At 38.1% G+C, this 20,126-nt stretch overlaps 2 protein-coding genes across 3 annotated transcripts in view; both read left to right on the forward strand.

Annotated features, from left to right (window-relative positions):
• Window positions 1-2,191: 2,191 nt before the first annotated feature.
• On the forward strand, window positions 2,192-5,931 carry dr1 (down-regulator of transcription 1). Its single transcript, XM_077198943.1, has 4 exons — window positions 2,192-2,466; window positions 2,554-2,929; window positions 4,448-4,611; window positions 4,714-5,931. Exons 2-4 carry the CDS (start codon window positions 2,710-2,712, stop codon window positions 4,858-4,860), a joined length of 531 nt encoding a protein of 176 aa, XP_077055058.1. The 5' UTR covers window positions 2,192-2,466; window positions 2,554-2,709; the 3' UTR covers window positions 4,861-5,931.
• A 991-nt stretch (window positions 5,932-6,922) lies between these two features.
• The window catches only part of gng12b (guanine nucleotide binding protein (G protein), gamma 12b), a 71,098-nt gene continuing 57,894 nt past the window's right edge, over window positions 6,923-20,126 (forward strand). Inside the window, exon 1 of one of the 2 annotated variants that reach the window (XM_077198946.1) lies at window positions 6,923-7,054. The gene's annotated coding sequence lies outside the window, so the exon portion shown is untranslated. Of the gene's footprint in view, window positions 7,060-20,126 lie in introns of both variants that reach the window. The other variant, XM_077198945.1, reaches the window with a different exon arrangement.

Here is a 20,126-nt window from a genome sequence, read left to right on the forward strand (position 1 = left end):
CAGAGAATAGCCTAGCCAGAGTAAGCCAATAGTGTGTAACATTGTCACAGTTTCTGCACCACAGTCCATGATAAACCACACCATGGATAAAGTTTACAAAGCCATAGTCAGGTGAGGATCAAGGGTCTTATTATATAATATAATAATAGTAATCAGCTGATTGTCTCACAAACGTAACCAGCACATTTCCCCCCACATAGCAAACCCATAATACAGCGAGGGAGAAGAACCACATGAAACTATATGCAACTATATATTTTTTCTAACAGGGTAGTAAAAGTTTAGCTGGCTAATATGAGCTGTTACTGTGGCTGAGCTGGTTAAAGCGTTAAGCCTTGTTTATACTCGACGCGTCCGCATGAGCTCAAAGGTGCGCGCGGCAAAAATGGCATGATTGTAACAGCGCGGCGCCTCCGCATCCCCTAGACACCATTTACCCAATAGGCTTTTTTTCTCTGATTTTGAAAACTCTTCGCGATTGACTTAAAATGCTTCCAAGATCGACTTGTCGACCGCGATCGACGGGTTGGTGATTCCTGTAACGTTACTGTTTTACGGTCAATGACAAGAGTACTAATCAGCTGTCTCACGAACGTGCAGCACATTTACCCCCACATAGCAAAGCCATAACACAGCGAGGGAGAACTAAGTTACATGAAACAATCCAACTATTTTACACCACTTACAAGGGAAAAGTCACTACTCACGGTGTTTATGGTTAGCTTCCAGCTTTCTGCTGCTTCTCTTTCAAGGTAGTGATGAAACGCGCTCTGTAGCGCTGTTTGTCCGACTTTTGGCTACAGTAGAAACATGACGTCACAATATGTCGACCTTCATAGAAGGGGGTGCCCGTGGTTATGTAGATATAAATGTCTCATTCTAAGGTAATAAAAACATTACGGTTTATTGAGTAAGTTCTTACACCACTGAAAACATAGTTATGGGTGTCATATTGCATTTCTGTTAATAGATACTCAAAATTTTTACACATTGCACCTTTAATTACATTACAACACTGATGGTAAGTTAACCTCGCTTTCCGAAATACATTACAGGTGGCCTACAATTGACCTGTTTCCCCTGTTCTATCCTTTATTTAAGATCACAGAGAGCTGGTTAAAAGTGAGCAAATTGTTCATAATAGTTCTGTTACTTACCTGTAAAATCTTTTCCTCTATCAGCTGAGGACATCTGAATGAATTGTTCTTAATTTATCTCATCTTTTTTCCCTTTTTTTGTCATCTTTAGGTCTTAATAGATAATCCTTGTATGCAATTCCCAGCAAAAGAAAGAAAGAAAGAAAAAAACTCAAACTTAACGTGCACACATACCTATATATATATATATTCCTTACTTTAAGTTTATATCCAATTAAATCAAGTGGATGATTAATGTAGTGTACGTTATGAATGAAACTAAAAGGTTCTTTTAACAACTGTTGAGGAGCTATTGAGGCCTATGAGAATTATAACATGTGTCAGGCAAAGGAAAAGGTGGTAACATGATAGTTTTACAGTTTGCACTTTGTTATTCTTAGTTATTTACCTATAATGACGAATGAATCGGAAGTCTCACACATTCACAAAAAATAGCTTACTTCTGCATTGTAAAATAACCTAGTTTTTACAAGGTTTGAATCCAGCTTGATTCAAATGTAAAACACAAATGTAAAATCACTGCACCACCTTGTGACCAGGTCTCTCAAAAACTGCCTTGCATATCCTAAATGTCATGTCATTCACCATTTTTTTAATATATAAATATACATATAAAATTATTTATATTTTAATACATGCAAAATTAAATTAAAATCACACAGTTGAGCATCTATGAGGAGGATTATGTATAATTAGTGCCCCTCATAACCTAAACTTGAGGAAATTTTTGGTTCCTTTTGTCTGTGTGTACTAACTATAGCCTATAATTTTATAGGTCTACTATTATATTACAATAATATAATATCATAAATGTAGTAATATATAGGCCTACACAATATGCATAGCCACAGTAAAATAAGAAGGAGGAGAAAAAGAAAATCACAACAGAACTCCTACAACCCTGCTTGGACCCCAACTATGTAACCAAAATGACTTTCCCAAAATCTTGAGCTCGAAATTTTAATTCGAGATTAAATTCCTTGATTTCCGTTTCTTACAGTAGGCGGCAGTATCGCGCAATCCCTCGAAACAATAACAAGCCGAAGAAACACCGGATATCCGGAAGTGTTGCATTGTGGGGTTCATTTTGTTGGTTGCTAACCGAATGGTTAAAGTAATGAATTAAGAGCTTTGGGTGCTTAAACTTTCTGCACCGTGCTTTAGCTGAACAAGCGCGGCGTTTATTGGTTTACCCAGGCAGCTTGAAAATGAACGATCGGAGTTGAATCATGATTATAAAGGCGCACAGGAACAGCAGCAGCACTGATGTGTGGATGTGGAGAGACAGCGTAAACTGATCAACCGAAAGGTACTGACTCCTCTTATCCTCCAAACACTTACTCTCTACCTGCATTTGAATTCAAAGCTATATTTTAAATTGCACTCTCTCGGACAGTGTTTTAACGAGCTGCTATAAGAAAGCCGACCAGATCATCCGAATCTCCACACAAAGCCGTTGCTGTGGTTTTATCATCATTAACATCCCATTGAACCTCCTCGCCTGGTTTCGATTCCCTTTTAAACTCTGAAGCATCTCGGCAGCTCATCCCTCATGGCCTCTTCATCGGGGAACGACGATGACCTGACGATCCCGAGGGCGGCGATCAATAAAATGATTAAAGAAACGCTTCCCAATGTGCGAGTAGCGAACGATGCCAGAGAGCTGGTGGTGAACTGCTGCACAGAGTTCATTCACCTTGTCTCATCAGAGGCCAACGAGATCTGCAATAAATCAGAGAAGAAGACTATATCCCCTGAACATGTTATAAACGGTGAGGATAGCACTTCTTGATGATCGTGAGGTCACTAACAGCTCATTTTTCGTTTTGGAAGAGGGTTTTACTCAAAGCTTGTGCAGTAAACTGGAGTTAAAGAGGTAGTTTGCTTAAAAATGAACATTCTGTCATGCATTTGCTCTCATACACCCTCACCCGTATTTCTTGCTTGCTTCTGTTGAACACAAAACGAGATGTTTGTCTGAATGATAGTGTCTGACAACCTCAGTCACCATTCACTTTCAATCCATCTTCCAAGCAAATCTTGTTGAAAACATCTTAAAGGGATAGTTGTCCCAAAAATAAGTTTTGTCATCAGCTACTCCCCTTCACGCTGTTCTAAACTGTATGGGTTTCTTCTGTTGAACACAAAAGAAGATTATTTAAAGAACGTTGGTAACCAGGCTTTTGGCTGATCCCGTTGACTTCCATAGTTTTTTTTTTTCCTACTATGGAAGTCAATGGATGCCGTCAACTGTCTGGTGACCAACATTCTTTAAAATATCATCCTTTCTGTTCAACAGAAGAAAGAAACGCCTACAGGTTTGGAACAACTTGAGGGCGAGGAAGTACTGACAATTTCATTTTTGGGTGAGCTATCCCTTTAAACAAGACTAAACCATTCTACTGGTCTTAGCGGCTCTCCTAGTGCTGTCAGCCTGTGAGACTTCTGTCTGAAGGACCATCTTTAGTTTAACATGAAAAATTTGACAAACTCCAAACCTGTATCCTGTTCATTCTTATGTGGAACACAAAATAGGATATTTTGGAAAATGTTGGTCTCTTTTGTCTATAAAATGAAAGTCAATTGCATGCAATGTTTTGGTCACCAGTGACTTAAATTGTTGTTCACATTTTTTTTTTACACAGTTCCCCAAAAATATAGGCCTGGTTTCACAGACAAGGCTTAGATTAAGCCAGGATTAGACCTTCAATTTTGACATTTAAGTAGCTTTTATAACACGTGCCTTAGAAAAAAGCATTACTGGTGTCTGGTGTGCATCTTGATACAAAACAATGGCACTGACATGTTTTAAGATATCTCAGTGCAAGTTGCTTTCAGTTAAAACAACTCAAACATGCATTTTAGTCTGGAACTGGGCTTAAGCCTTGTCTGTGAAACCAGGGGTTATTCTTTTAAAGAATAGTAATAGAAAGTAAGTCATACCCTCATGTTACTCCAAACCTGTAAATAAAGAAATTATGCAAGTTTCATTTTTGAGCGATCTATCCCTTTAAATGTTTGATCTAATACACTATGGTGGGTTTGAACCTACAATCATTTAGTTAACAGCTGAGATTTTGGACCATGCTCAATTAATATACACAAGATTCAGTATTAAGTTCACATTTCTACAACATGTGGATGGATATGATTGTATTACTCTCATGTAAAAGATTTACAGCATTAAGATAACGGTTTCTTGTTCACTGGCGGTTGTGCATTTCACTACAAACTTGTACATCTCTCCTAAAATCCAATGTAACAGTGAACGTTTTTTTTTTGTTCTTCAGCACTTGAAAGTCTAGGTTTTGGTTCATACATCGCAGAAGTAAAAGATGTTCTGCAGGAGTGTAAAACTGTAGCACTTAAGCGGAGAAAGGCAAGCTCCCGACTAGAGAACCTTGGCATTCCCGAGGAAGAACTTCTACGCCAACAGCAGGAATTATTTGCCAAGGTAAAGATCCTGGAAGAGCTTGAATTATTCATGAAATGGATAAATGGAACTTTTGGCAGTTTGTTCCCAGTGTCTGTTCTGATGAGTTGTGCTGTCTTCCAGGCACGGCAGCAGCAGGCTGAGTTAGCACAGCAGGAGTGGTTGCAGATGCAGCAGGCCGCCCAGCAGGCACAGTTAGCGGCGGCTTCAGCCAGTTCCGCTCAGCAGGCCGGATCTTCCCAGGATGAAGATGAAGAGGACGACATGTGAATCCCGGCAGGCTTTCTCCGAAGCACACAGATAGATTGACAAATATATATATATATATATATATTTACAGACATGTACGGTCTCCCACACACACACTGTCCTCCGTAAACCTTAGCAGAGAAGGACCCCTGCAGTGTTGTCTCCTATATGAACTTTTAAATCCCAGATCAACAGTATAAATTCATACTGACGGTTCAGGGGGAGTCATGGGTGCTCTCCTGTGATTTGTTGCTACGTTTTCCTTGATTAACTTGTTAACAAGAATGATTAGCTTTTGAAAATCCCTCTTTTCTTTCTCATTTGTTCCTGATTTAATTTAAGGCAGTTGTCATCGTTTTCACCATATGTGTGTGGGAAGGATGCTAAGTCATGTGATGTGGCTCTGATGTAAGACGCACCATGTTAATTGTCATTGGTTAAATTCAGGAGCTGCTGTTTTGAATGGCTGCGTCCTGTTTTAGGCGATTTGCATATTTCTCTTATATTTGTCTTTGTTATATATAGTTTGAAGAGACACAATTGGGGAACATTTTTGGAAAGTGACTTTTACACCCGTTCATCCCCGCTTCCGTATTTCTCTTTGTTCTGCTGAGTGAGTTCAGAGAACGTGATTTGTAATGTAGGATGTTGCTTTTTGGTTCATTTTAGTTCGAGTGAGGATAACGATTGTGTAGATAGGCTTTTACCTGCCCTGTGTTCAGAACAGTATTCCAAGGAAAAGATTTACATGTGCAGAATAAAATCTGTCTTATAGTACCAAAGATAGAAGAAACTATAAAAAAAAAATTCATCACCAGATAGGCTTTGGAAATTTGCTCATGGTATTTGCTCTCTGTATGATTTGAGTGCTTTGGTGCAGATTGCACTGAACGCTCTAACTTACACTTTGTACAATGTTTTGATAGCAGATTTTTTTTACAGGTGCAATGTGTAAAAGTGGAGTTGTGAATGTGTGGTTAATTCATATCTTGTGATGACTGGTAAGGTGTAGTTGAGAAGCGAATTCACATGCCTTTGCAAAAGCTGTAAGCTGTATTCTCTAAGCAATAAAGTCAACCCGTTTTATAGACATTCTGTGTTCTTTTTTTTTTTGGTTAATGGAACGTTTTAAAGTGGGCATGAAATGGAAGTTACGATTGTGTTTTTCTCAAACAAGAAAAAGTCGGATGGGACTTGATTTTGTCCACCAGGAGTTGATTGGATGATTGTGGTTTGCGTGACAGGTTGTCTCGTCCTCTCGTCAATCTAAAACATCATCAAAGAGATGTCGTTGCAAGAGGCATGGGACGTTTATGAGGTTTAAGATTCCGAGGGCACCTGATTTAAAAAAGAAAAAAAGTGCACGGATCAATTAATTATGATAAATTGACAATTTGGTGCCTTTAAAATAAAAAAACAATTACAGATTTTCAAATACGAGTATTCATAACAGACGTGACGCCCAGATCCGACTCACATCTGGTAGCTACACGTTGAATCCTCATGTACCAGAAGTGGGTCTGGGATGATGATGGTAATTACCAGATTGTTTTTTTAAAACGACAAACTAACTACGTATAACCCAAGAAAAAGTGCAGAAAATTGTGAACGTTTCTATGGCTGAACATGGAAATCCTGCCCTGTAGTATTTGAACTGGGTGGTGGTTCTATTATTATGGTGCATCTAACTGACAGATGGCGCTCCTGCAACAGTTAAAGAGACGAGAGGCTTACTATGGCGAAGGCTTTGAAACATTAATATTAATTACGCTAGGTGACGTTCTCTCAGTAGCCCAGAGTGATTTGCTAAATCATTTGATCTTGAATATGATCGGGTTACATGACTGGACGCTACCGGAAGGTGACCAGGGACGTCATTATGACCTAACTAATATTCATAAGCTGTGCATCTGGCATAGTAGAATTGGTAAATTCTCGCTGTGGACGTGTAGAGAAACTGTTGCGCTCCAGTCCTCCACCGTTCCCACCATTCCGCTTTATTTACGCCTACAGAAGTGAAAGGTCGATTGGTTTTCCTGAGTTTGGCTGTATCAAATAAACAGAGGCAGAGCATTCAATAGATTAAAAGAGTAACTGTTATGAGGTAACAGTTATTGGAAGTAGAACTTTATATAGCAGCTACTTGTGAAGAATTGACATCGACAGATCGGTCTTGTTTGGCATTCCCGTTTTTCCCTCATACTACCGAGCCGAGGTACGGTAAGTGTCAAACTGACCGCATTTATACCGTATGTATATAGGTGCTTATATGTGTGCTAACATCACTCTCATAAAGTGTTAAATCTGTTCAGAGGTAAATAATCATATAAGTGTTTAGCCTATAAACACAGTTGCACGGTTGATTTTGATCCGACTGGCTTTAGTCAACATTTACCTGCCTATTGTTTAATAGTTGCTCTAACTATTATGTTCCATTGTAATGATGTTATTGCTTCATGTTCAACAATGAGCGAATATTATTGCCGTTAACATGTGTGGTGCATGTATTTATTTGACATGGATGTGTTGCCAAATGGAATCCCATACATTATGAACGATACGTTTTTTGTCAGTTTAAGATCACCTTTTCTCCTCACTGACATTGTATAACTAGTAATATTCTGTTGTTTTTGACAGCAGAATGATGAATGATGAGTGATTGATCATATCACAGAAAATTCAACAACATTCTGTTCATGTTATCCAGAGTAAATGTTGTCATTATGACTGACATGAACCAGAAATGTAAACTTACTGTAAATGACTTTGTACATTGATCTGTTAAATGCAGGCAGTACATTTCAGGTTAGACATGAATCGGTGGTCTGGGTATTCTCATAGCAAGAAAAAAGAAAAGGAATTGGTGTGGACAACCAAGCCTGTTCTCTTTTATTTTTTGGAAACTGATACAAGATACTATATTTATATATTGTATTTACATACCATTTGTAACTTGTCTCATTAATGTTTCTAGTCTGTTGATCCTGTGAAGTATGTTTTTTTTTAAATCTTAAATCTTTACTAGTATTTCCTGCTTAATTCACTTATTGCCCTTTCAGGCTGAATTTATTTAATGCAAATAAAATGTACAGTTATAGTTCATCCAATTAATTTTTTTGTTGTCATTTTTTTATTGACACTTTGTGTCTTTCCAGACCTGTATGACTTTCTGTCTTCTGTGGAACACAAAAGGAGATATTTTGAAGAACTCTTTAAGGCTTTTTTTTTTTTTTTTTTACTTTTTGGGAAAGTTAACCCTGGGTCGTACTAAACCCTGAGTGAACAAAATCCTAGGTTATCTTGTTTCACGTTTCACACTGCTCATCATTTACCCGGGGTTAACAGTTAATCCTGGGCATTCATAAGAAGATATTTCACACTGTATTGTTCCTATATTTCCAGTGCACTAGAAGAAAAGGTTCTAGAACATAAAAGGACAATTCCGGCCAAAAATGAACCTAGGGTTAAATAACACATGGGTACCGAGTCGACCATTATCTGGGATGCGTTTTCATGATAATCGAATGTACCCCGTTTTAACATTAGTTTTAGTTTAACCACAGATTAGCTTTTAACGCTATTGTATGGGGCATAGAATAAGTTACAATAAAAATCGCTAGTTAATACTACTAACAAGGCTCAAAATAGCCCCACACTTACACGGTAGCATAAATGAGGGTCCCTACCTGCAAACCGAAGCTTTGAGAACATTGTAAGTGTACAGACAGTTTAATAAGAAGAAACTTTATAAAGGCGGTACACTTCGCGTATACAAGGAGGAGCTATCTTTGGAAAACAGTCTCGACCAGTCGAACCACGAACGTCTTATCGAATATCTTCTTTTGTGTTCTGCAGAAGTTAGAAAGTCCTACAGGTTTGGAGCAACATGATGTTGAGTAAATCATGACCGAATTTTCATATTGGGGTGAACTAGGTTTCAATTCAACTGGTTTCTTGAGCACTACCCCCTTCTGTCACTGATTGGTCAAACATATAGTCTCGCCCCAAACTCGTGCCATTGTTTGAGTCCTTGTTACGTAGTTGTGCAATAGGGGTCAACGTTTGGCTGGTTACAGATTTAAGCAATTTGAAAAGCTATTTTAACGGATACCTTCCTCCAGGCATCAAAGACCTTCTTGGTTGGGAACCTCAAACTGAGAAACTTGATGAACACTTAAGCCGTGTTTCCACCGCAGGAACTTTCCCCAGGAACTATGGACTTTGGGGTGGTACTCGGTGTGTTTCGACCGCAGGGACCAGGGTCTAAATGAAGTTCCGGGTAAAAATTCCCCCTTTAGAAAGTCGCTGCTTGTGAGGTAGTACTTTTTCAAAGTTCAGGAACTTTCGGGGGTGGGACTTCTGAACATGCTGATTGGTTGAGTTCACACAGCATTTTGATTGGTTGACTCCACATAGCATTTAATTTCAACCTCCATTTTTAAAAGTCTGTTGCGGAGTGTGCAGTAAGAGTTGTTTTTCTATTCTAATCAACAATGGAGTTTAAAAAGTACGACAGATGGGCCGACAACAAGGTTCAGGCTTTATTAAGCTTATATGCGGAGGACGAAATCCAGCAGGATCTGGAAAGTCGCTTGCAGTCCAGCGTCACTGGCTAATTTGCCTACATTTTACGGTACGCAGGCAGCAACAGGTCTGGGGGAAAAAGTTCCTGGGACAAACTTTCCCGGGTAATTTCGGTGGAAATGCAGCTTTTTTTTTGTTGAGAATTCAGGCTTACTGATAGTTATCACATCACCTTTAATTGCCCTACTTTGCAACATGCTTGTAATATCATATGATATTTGTATCTATAATGCAGAATTGCATGGCGCAACGTTCACTTGGATTATATCTTATAGGAAATATGCAGTGTGCCTTTCATATAACTCATACGAAAGTTAAGTCAGATAACTACAGTCCGATCACTAGATGTTGTCAGGCCAGTTAATCAATGAATGTGGATTTACCAGTTTGGTCCAGCTTCAGGTCAACACAAGTCACAAGGTTAGCCATTAGCTTTCCCTTTGTATGTTATCTGATTTCTATGCAATGAATAGGCTGTTAATTTTAGGATTTGCTAAAGATTACCTTTAACAATGTTATTAAATTGTGTATTTAAAGATTAATTGACTTTAAGTGACTTTAATCGGCCAGTAGGCTATAGATCTTCTTGTAGATTGATTGATAATGAATAAAGTTTCAGCCGAAGATTGTCTGCCAGATCCCTTAGACGTAATGTATTACTTGAAACATTATTTTGTATTAAACTTAATTTTAATTATTTGTATTTTAAAATGATATATTTAGCTCTGCATGACTAAAATTTAAAAATAAAAATTCATTTGTATGTATGTAAATGTATCACTTAGCCTTCACACATTTTTAAGACTGAACCTAAAGATACAAAACAACAACAGCAAAAAAAATGTGCTCATAAAATGTGTAAGGGAGTTAAAACAGTACCAGGAATTCCTCCGTTGCACACAAACAAAGATCTGCTGCAAGGAGTCTGCATTTCTGGTGCCTGTGCCAAACTGTTATGGGCAACGTGGCTCCTATGATGAGAAGATCCAGGTATGCTTGAGCATTCAGTACTTTTTAGGCTCCCATCTTGTCATCATGCACTGTTTTTGGTTTGTTAGATGACTTAGGTCAGTGTTGCGTTCATATTTTTGTCGAACAGCACCAGCATATGTTTGGAAACGGACAAAGACACACCTTCTCAGGGGTCTTGGTCAGGTAGTTTGGTGCACACCAAGGTTCAGATGGCAGCATTTACACTTATTCAAATGAACCACACTAGCAAAGCAGTTGCACCAGAGTTCGTTTTAATCGAACCAAACCTGCCAAGTGTTTGGTTGAAATTGCGGGGGCACAGAGAATTGTCACCACCTTTCTCCTCTCTAGCGACTGTTCCCTGTTCCCAAGGACAACTGTCAATCAAAATGTAATGCTCATTTTATCCTGTTGCGATTGAATCTTAGTTCCGCCATATATTTATGGTCATTTTTATTTCAGTATATGATTAACCAGCACAAGGCAATAAATGTGTTATAACAGACATGGAGAAACACTTTCTTTCTCTTTTACAAACACACCTGTACACACACACAAGGATGTGACACTCTACCACTGGCCTGTGGAGACTTGGTTTGATCTGTATGAGTTTAAGGCAGGACTGTTTTGCAAGGAATGAGTATCAGACGAGTGACTATAAATCACACAAATCAACTTTAAAGGTTTTAGTCCATATGTGCTTGCTTTGAGGTCATTTGTTTATCTACCTCTAAATAGGGGTGTACAATATTAACAAAAAATATATTTTGATGTTTCGTGGAATTGTGTTGATAATGTAAGTCGCGCTCGATCAGGCCAATGGGGGTCGTCTGATCAGCACGGAAGGGCTCTGCGTGTTACAAGTCTTTTCTCGCGGCAAAGCATTTTTGGTTAAATTCAATACATTTTGTCATATGTATTAACTCGTTTTTTCATCTGACTCCATAAATGAAAAGGGTTTTAATGATATCTGTGCATCATTAAATGTGACCGAATGTTTTACTATTCTTTTTAAACTCTTGAATGAAAATAATGTCAAAGTCAATTAGAATAATCAAATATAACAATTTATGATGTCATTTAACTGTATCATTACAATTTCATAAACAATTCAAAAGTAATCAATGCAAAACATGAAATGCTCTAGAACAAAGAGGAAAAATGTTTACCAGACAAGAAATACGTGAGGCCGAGAGACTCGACTCTCGACCTCACGCCTGATCTGGATACAGAAAAGAGAGCCACGAGCTCTCGCTGGATTTCATTATATACCCAGACCTCATTTCAAATCTAAACATCGTTCTCAGTGGAAATTTACCTGCAAGTAACCATTTGTTAGCAGTGGAAAATTTGCATTCAGTCAAATGGTCAGAAGGTGTTAACTCAAAGACAAACCCTCCAGTGTGGAAGATATTTCTAAACTTCTTAAGAACTTTATTACCTTTTGGTTTACTTCTTTGGGAATGAGACATTTGTACCAGTTGCCCTGAGACATTTCAAATAATACCAAACATGTATACAACTCGATGATAATCATTCACATTAAACCATTTAGATTCTTGTGTGAGTTTGGGAGATCTCACCTCGAGTGGGGGTCAAGGGAAAGAGATGTAAATTAGAATGATTTCTGAAGTGAGACTTGCGTCTCGAATGGTGGGCATGAGGGAGTCCAAATGGTAATTTCCTTTGTTCTCTCAGAGAGGAGGCTTCTCCTACATTCTTACAATTTTTCAGTCTTACAATAATGATAATTAGATGACTTTGCTGATTGTGTTGCTGGTACTGTGGCTGGTTTAAGACTGTGTTTACAGTCTTTACTGTAAACCAAGCAAACAGTCCACCACTGGCCACCACACACCATTGTTGAGAATCTGCCTGCTTAGCTTTAGGGGTGGGATACACGTTTAAATATGCATTAACAACTAGTTGTTCAGTTCAGTTCCGTACACACTGGGTAGAATTTCTGTAAATGCGTTTTTTCCTGCATTTTTCGGGAGTTCATTCATTTGTAAATTGAGGTTGTCACTCCACTAAATTACTTAACTCTGAATTGACAACCAAAATTTGCTGCAGTGTGTATGTGGCTGTATATGAGTAAGCGATGAGGTTTAGGTTTCTACAAGTTCTGTGTGAAGTTACCTCATGTTAACTGGAAGTCTATTTGTGACTAATAGTTAGTTATGTGTGACTTATGATTAGTTAACAGTGTTTAGGAAAGGTGTTGCACTCGGCTCCTGCAAATAGTTAATTTACCACATCTTTATTGCAATGTCTGCAGATAAATACACATTGCTAAATAACATTGCTTAGTTAATAACATAATATGCAGGTTTAATCTTCGACGGTGGGATACCATCACTTGCTTAGACTAACCTGTCCTTAGACTAGTTTTTTCCCCTTGTCTTGTATGAGAATGCTAACCTGCTAATCATTAGCAGACTCTTTTGATTTCATACTTTGGTATCACAAACATGATTAGACACTGTTCGTTGAATTCAGTTACACAAATAACTGTTAACAGTATGTCAAACCTAGAAGATCTTGCTTATTTTTAATCCCCCAAACGGTATAGGGGTTATTCCTCAGGGAGCAGACTGGAAGCAGGTCTGGAGGGGGTGTTTTTTTTTTTTTTTTTGAAGCAGCCATTAGGAGTGTTAGTTGTCTCTAGTGATGCTTGTGATTGCTGTGTGGAGACATTGTTTACTATTTGAATTGAATTCATTGAATCATTTTATTCCCAGTGGCATAGCACAAAAATATTGAAGTTACTTTGGAATTACATTGAGAACAATGTGTAAGTATACAGGGACAAGACACAGTAATGGATATATGCTAAACTGTCTGTTTACATCGATCGGAGGCTAACTTCTAAATCTCAGTTAACAGTTACTCACAGACTTGATACTTCAAAAGGACAAAAGATGTGTAGCACATAGAAATTTTAGGGGATTTTTAAAATTATTTACAATTATTATTTTATTGATACATTTTATTTAGACATGCGCTGGTATTCTGTAATATAGTTTATACACTTCAAAATATGTTAATAGTTAATTAGTATGCTTAATTTAAAGATGGTCATTATTCCTCTATACATTTATACTTTCATTAGTAAATGTTCTGTCACATGAAATGCCAGTCTTTGTATTTTCAACTGTTTATAAATCATATGGATTTATTCAGTGTTCATTTTGTTGCTTAAATTTTCATTATTGTTTTCTTTGTTTATTTAATTTTAGATTTTAGTTTATTTAATGTCAAAATACATTAGAAAACTGCACTCTTTTTAGGACGTGCATTTAGTGCATTGACAGAGTAAGGTTAGCGTTTGAAACATAGCCTACGTGCAATAGTTCAGTTTAATGATAAAGTTTACCCTTGTTGTTAAAATGAATGTAAAAAGCAAACTGTTAGCTCAGATATCCAGAAAATTATGAACAATACTGAAATAAGAGTGCACGGTTTATCTGTCAATTACATGCGCCTGAAAGTTGACGAACAGCATTAATGAAGAGTGTTCCACCCATAAAACACTGTAAATGTACTCTGAAGCCGATGAGAGATGTTGACGATTGCAGTTTGCACTATGGAGAGTGTAAAGTTAAGTTTCTGTTAAACTTCCTCCGTGTCATCATTACCTTTAACTTATAACAAGGGCTGTCAATAGATAAAAATGTGTAATCACGATTAATCGCACTGGACCACCTAGGGATAGAGTCTCCACTCTCCCGGAAGCTCAGGCTGTTGTGAGTGCTTGTTGGTTACATGATTGAGCATGCCCAGAATATTAAAGGCTGCTTCTGACTTAATAGGAGGAGATGGCGGGTGAGTCGTGACATGCGACGGGTGCATACCACCTTGATGATTGATGTATCCAGCGGCTGCAGTGATGTCCGTACAGACCAGTATGTGCTTGTCTAGTAGCGGTGATTTGAAGCGGGGTATTCTGGGGTCAAATAATTGAGGCCCATGCCGCAAACTCTAAAGCCATTTTAGATGTTATAAAGCTCAAAGCCTTACATTTTCTGTACTGTCTGTCATGTAAATGAATGAATGAATGAATGAAGATGCTTCAGATTAAAGTCAATACAATTAAAAGCTTATTTTTCTCAGTGGATTTGTGCTGCTTTATGTAACACCAGGAAACCCCATTTGGTTTTCTTCAGACGTTCTGGTACCAGTGCGCATTGGCTTAGGGGATTGAAGGTAAAACTCATTAGTCTAACCATCAGAGAGTACTGTACCTCACTTATTGACTCACTTCATTTCAGTAATCTCCCAGAAGGCTGTGCTGTACTCAGTCTGGTTGAGGCACTGATGATTGCGCCCTGCAAGGCACTTATAGGATCACACCCATTTAAAAGCTCAAACTCCCTATAGCAATTTGGAACTAGATTTCAAAGCATTTTCAAAAAGCAGTTTTCCCTTCCTGCCTCCATATTTACCACAGTAGACTTTATTTTATTGTTAGAATTGTGGTATTAACCTTATGACAATGATTACTTAACCACACCTACCTGTTTTCAAGTGTGGGTACTCTATGTCCATCAAACAAAATTATGTCGCGAGTCAGCTCACTTGCTGATGTACCTTTTGCAAATATGGGTAACTGTTTTTGTTTTTTTTCAAAACATGTTTAGTTGTTTATGGGGTCTACCACAGAGTCTAAATCAGCACTTGCATTTTTTAATTTTTTATTACTGGCTTTGAGAACTCTCTGGATATCTAGTATCAGAATTACATGTATAACAACACCACTTTATCATGATGTTGTAAATTTGCCAAAAAAGAACGTTTGTATGTCACAGACGGTTCAGAAAGTTTGAAGGACAATAGCAGATAACAACAAGGCTTGTCAGCGACGCGATAAGTACATTTATCCATCGAAGGTCAATTGTGTTTACAAATGCTGATTACCAAATCAACCCTAATTGTCTAAACCGCACAGAATCCCTTTCACTTACAAGACATGGAGCCTCAGAAGATGGTAAATGCAGTATTTATTGAGGTCACACACTGACGCACCAGGCCAGATGCTCTTGTCATCTGAGATATCAAGTTGCGGATTTCCGAGCTTCTTGCAAGGAGCCTATTGACAAGGAGGTAAATGGACTGCAGGATTCACTTGTATAATGATGCACAGGGTCACTTGCCTAGAGCTGCTTAAATAGGTGTCGGTAGATGAATGCCGTGGTCATGTTATTGCCTTCATGGAAAGACAGAAAAACAAGAATCCTGTATAAACTCTCCGACAAGGGCAGTAACGGGTTGCCTAGAAACTGTAAAACACATTAGGTAATAAAGAAACAGAATAGGTTCAGCACCTAAACCAAAACAGCACACACCATGATGTTTGGGTGTAGAATAGATGAGTGTCTTTTGACTGTGAGACAAACATGATCAAGCATGATTGAAGTGTTGAAGAATGAGAGATTGTGGATGTGCTTTGAAAATAGAGATAGGACACACTAACTCCATAATGTTTATTAATAGATTTTATACTTCTGTTTATACTCGTGCCTTGATTTTCCTCTTATCGAGTGCAGTATCTGAGCTTGTGTTTTGTGTAAGCGTGACTGTGAATGACCTCAGCACTCAGTTCTCACTGTCTGCAAGGCCTTATCTCCTGTCACAGTGTTGTGTTGTGACAACTAGATTACGCAAATTGCAGACACATAGAGGGAAAACGAGTCCTGAATGAATTTGAATGGATTTTAAGCTAACAAAAACCGCATGATAGAGATTTATAGTCACATTAAATCAGCAGTGAGACATAGTATTTGGACTTTGCCTCTACCTTATGACTTCTTGTTTTATTAAGCCATTTCAGATGGAGTGCTTTCTGTCCCCCCACCTCCTGTCTCCATGGCGAGTTCCCTGCTTTGTTGCCTAGCGATCTATAAACCTAGAATTGTCCGCAGCCCCAGTCTGAAGTTTCTCTGTAGAGCCACACTCTCAGTTTTATGTTGCTGTTGTAGTACTTACTACAATTAGTGTGTGTTTACTGCCAGCATTCAGACTTGGTTATTACAAGCTTGCAAGTAAGTAAATCAGACATGGTACTCTAGCAGAAAGAAACATAACTACTGTAATGTTACTGCATCACTCATTGATGCGATGTTCAGACAAAGTTTGTTTGGAAGTATTACTAGCAAGGGGGCATAGGCATCCTGGAATGTGTAGGGATTGTAACAATCAAAAGCAGTGATAGGCTACATTTACAGGTGATTTAACCAGAGAAGACACAGAACAACCTAGCCTGGCTCCACACACACCCATTCAGAATATACAGTAGGATACGAAGACCAACCTGTAGTTGAAGAACGCATACGGGTTTCTCCACTTCTGCTCTTTCTTTTCAGCAGTGGACGCCCTTCACAGTCTCTCTCAATCCACTGAAATTTACTCTTGCGGTTAGGTGATGTTCTTTTCTCATCTTGCTTTTCCTTGCATGACAGAAATTCAACATTATATGTAAACACAAAAGCAGTGGGTTTTCTCCCATTTTTACTCACTGTATGAATCCCATTCATTTGCAGAATGAGCATACTGCTGTATAACTAAAGATACTCACTTTCATTTGAGCCAAAAGCAGGTCTGCATGGAACATAGCATCCTCTGCTGCACCAATGTCCTGCTCAGCCATCATAATTGTAAAACTAACGGTGAATTGATAACGTTACAACTCTATTTTCCGTTCAAAATAAGACATTGACTGAGTGACCAAAGAACACCATAAAAATATAAAATAAGGCAAATGGCAATAGCTCTAATATAATTACATTGTTGTACATATTGTTGTCAACGTGTCTTACCTGCTTGATGAAGTCCGAAGAGGAGGAAGTCGTGGTTGCAAGCGGGAGTTTTTAACGTCATCATCATTAACGGGCATTAACAGGTATTCTCCCAGAATTTCCACCGCTGGAAATTAATTAGATTAGATGAATCCTGTGAAGTAGTTATTCAGTGGGTTTTTTTCTTCTTTAAAATTTAAATTAAACTATACCAAATTACGGCGACGTCACGTGACGTCTTACATTCAGGTAGTTAGTTACTAAGCAACGGAGCCAGGTTGAGTATTTAAAAGGTTATTATGGTTAACATGGTTTAACTTCGATGTAATACATTGTTTTAGCGTACCTTTCGCCTAAACGAGGAGCTGGGGGACTCAAGAAAAAGAGACGTTTTACTCATTACTTCATAAAAAAACTTGACATTTAGACGTTTTTTCGGCGTGGATCAAGGCAAATGAATGCTTTTCACCTTGAAAATAATAAATGTTTTTTTTTTTTACATTTTAAATAATTAAATAATAGAAAATTGCTCAGTGATCGTCAATACAACAAAATTCCATTTTTCTCGGTTTAATGAAAACCAAAATAGGTCGTTATGCCAGAGCTTACGGCGATAGCGTGTAGAATAGGTCAACATCCGGGTATTTCTTCACTCGAAAGTGTTAACGCAAACGTGCAAGTTTCACGTTTGAGGGGGTTAAACCGTGACATCTACACGTTTTCCAAAGTGGACCAACGTGATTATTTCACGTCTTGTCGTGATACCAGGTTGCAACCACACACTGGGCCAGATAAACAATTACAGCACATTTTGTATTTCTGAAGGAGGGGCTTCATCGAAACTGGAACTAAATGGCGCATTCGGGCCAGACTGGGGAGAGAGGAGCTGTAATAATGTAAAATATGTGACAAATAATGTGGTTTTTGAACAATTATCATGTTATGTAGGGAGCTGTTTATGAAAACTGTGTTTCTTTTTTAGGTTGGCAGGGATGACTTTGCCATCGAAGGAGTTCAGGAGCTAAATAACAATTAGACATTTGACCTGAATTATCATAGTAACACAAATTGCTTTCACTTATTGATGACATCTAGGCCTGTCATGATAACAAATTTTGCTGGACGATAAATTGTCCAAGAAATTATTACGATAAACGATAATATTGATAATAAACGATAATATTGTCGTTCTGAGACTATTTTCATCTAAAATAATGATAATGGCATAATAATGCAGGTACACCTTTTCAAAGATCAATGCACTTTTATTTCTAAAGACTATTTAAATGAACAAAACAACAAAAAACAATAAAAGCAATGGTCTCTTGTCTCTGTTAACAAAAAATGCACGTACCAACGTGTGACTTCCGTTCATACTGAGAATCATATGCATCATGTACTGTGTGAGCATGGGTCTCATAGGAGTATGTGCGCTAGTTTGTGTGTGTGTGTGCTCGCGTCTCATATGAGTATGTGCGCGGAGAGTTTGTGTGTATGTGCTCCGTCTCATTGAGTTTGTGCGCGAGTTTGTGTGTGTGTGTGTGTGTTTGCACTTGCGTCTCATATGAGTATGTGCGTGGAGAGTTTGTGTGTGCGCGAGGTTGTGTGTGTGCGCGCGTGTCTCATATGTGCTTGGAGAGTTTATGTGCGCACGCGTGTCTCATATGAGTAGGCTATGTGCCCATAACTGTACGTTCACACCGCCGCCGACTTGAGCGTCAAAGAAGCTCTGGCCGCTCTGTCAAGGACGCTTGTCAAAAAGCACGGGGAAGCTCGTTGACGCTTTGGACGCTCTGACGTAGCAGGGAGAAGAGAAGTGTCACAACATGAAATGTAATAAACAGAAAAAAACAAGCAATACATTGAAGAAACCTTTTATAATGACAGCATTTTTATAACTGTTTTGGTCACTTTTGGTCGGGGAAAAAAATAATAATTAGCTATTATTATTATTATTATTATTTGCATTAGGCTATTATTTGCATTAGTGCAATTGGTCAAATCTTTGTCACCGTGAGCAAATGAATTGCATTCCCATGCCTCGTTCTTTTGTAACTGGTCCCTGTAAGCAAACAACGTCATATCATATATGTTAGGAAACCCAGCAACAGCGATTATCAGCTTCTCCTCCATTTGCTCGGAACTAATGTTTTGGTAGGAACGAAAGTTCACATCGTATGTTTCTCCGGAATCAGCCAGAGTGAAGGACGTCTTTATTCTGATTGGTTTCTGGCGTTTTGCCGCTGCTTGCCGCTGAACCGCGTCATAGCTCATTACCATAAAGTTGAGCTTCTTTCAACTTTCTGATTGACGCTCAAAACGACCAAAACGCGACGCCGAGGGATTTGACGCTCCTTGCAGCTGAGAGAAGCCAGCTTCCATTGAAAATGAATGACTTCCGGCCGCTTTGGAAGCTCAAGTCGGCGGCGGTGTGAACGCACCTTAGACTGGTTTTGTCATCCAGGGTCACATTTATAAAATTATTCAAACATTTATACATACACTGACCCCTTTCACACATACTGTCTTTACTGGTAAATTAATTACCATTTAGAGATTGTAAAGTTGCAAAATGTCATGTAATACAATGCCCCAAAAACTTAATATTTAATACAAATAATATTGTATTAAATATATATATATAACATACATACATACATACATACATACATATATATATATATATATATATATATATATATATATATATATATATATATATATATATATATATATATATATATATATATATATATATATATATATATACATATATATATATATACAGTATACATATACAAAGTTCTGTCATGAAACTCTATATGTTATAGGCTGATAGGTCATTAACTCAATCTGCTTGCAATCACGTCATTCTATAGTCCAGGTGTTAGTAATCTGTACTTTATCTGTGTCTTTGAAAGACATTTTTTAAACCAC

The sequence above is a fragment of the Siphateles boraxobius genome, unplaced genomic scaffold, assembly GCF_051911475.1.
Source record: "Siphateles boraxobius isolate OS27281-9 unplaced genomic scaffold, OSU_SipBor_1 41, whole genome shotgun sequence".
Taxonomy (NCBI): Eukaryota; Metazoa; Chordata; class Actinopteri; order Cypriniformes; family Leuciscidae; genus Siphateles; species Siphateles boraxobius.

Excerpts from the sequence above, each read along its gene's own strand:
- dr1 (XM_077198943.1), top strand. The coding sequence starts at position 2,710 with ATGGCCTCTTCATCGGGGAACGACGATGACCTGACGATCCCGAGGGCG. Across the intron at positions 2,930-4,447 it reads CCCTGAACATGTTATAAACG|CACTTGAAAGTCTAGGTTTT; the intron begins GTGAGGATAGCA and ends TTTGTTCTTCAG. Across the intron at positions 4,612-4,713 it reads AGCAGGAATTATTTGCCAAG|GCACGGCAGCAGCAGGCTGA; the intron begins GTAAAGATCCTG and ends GCTGTCTTCCAG.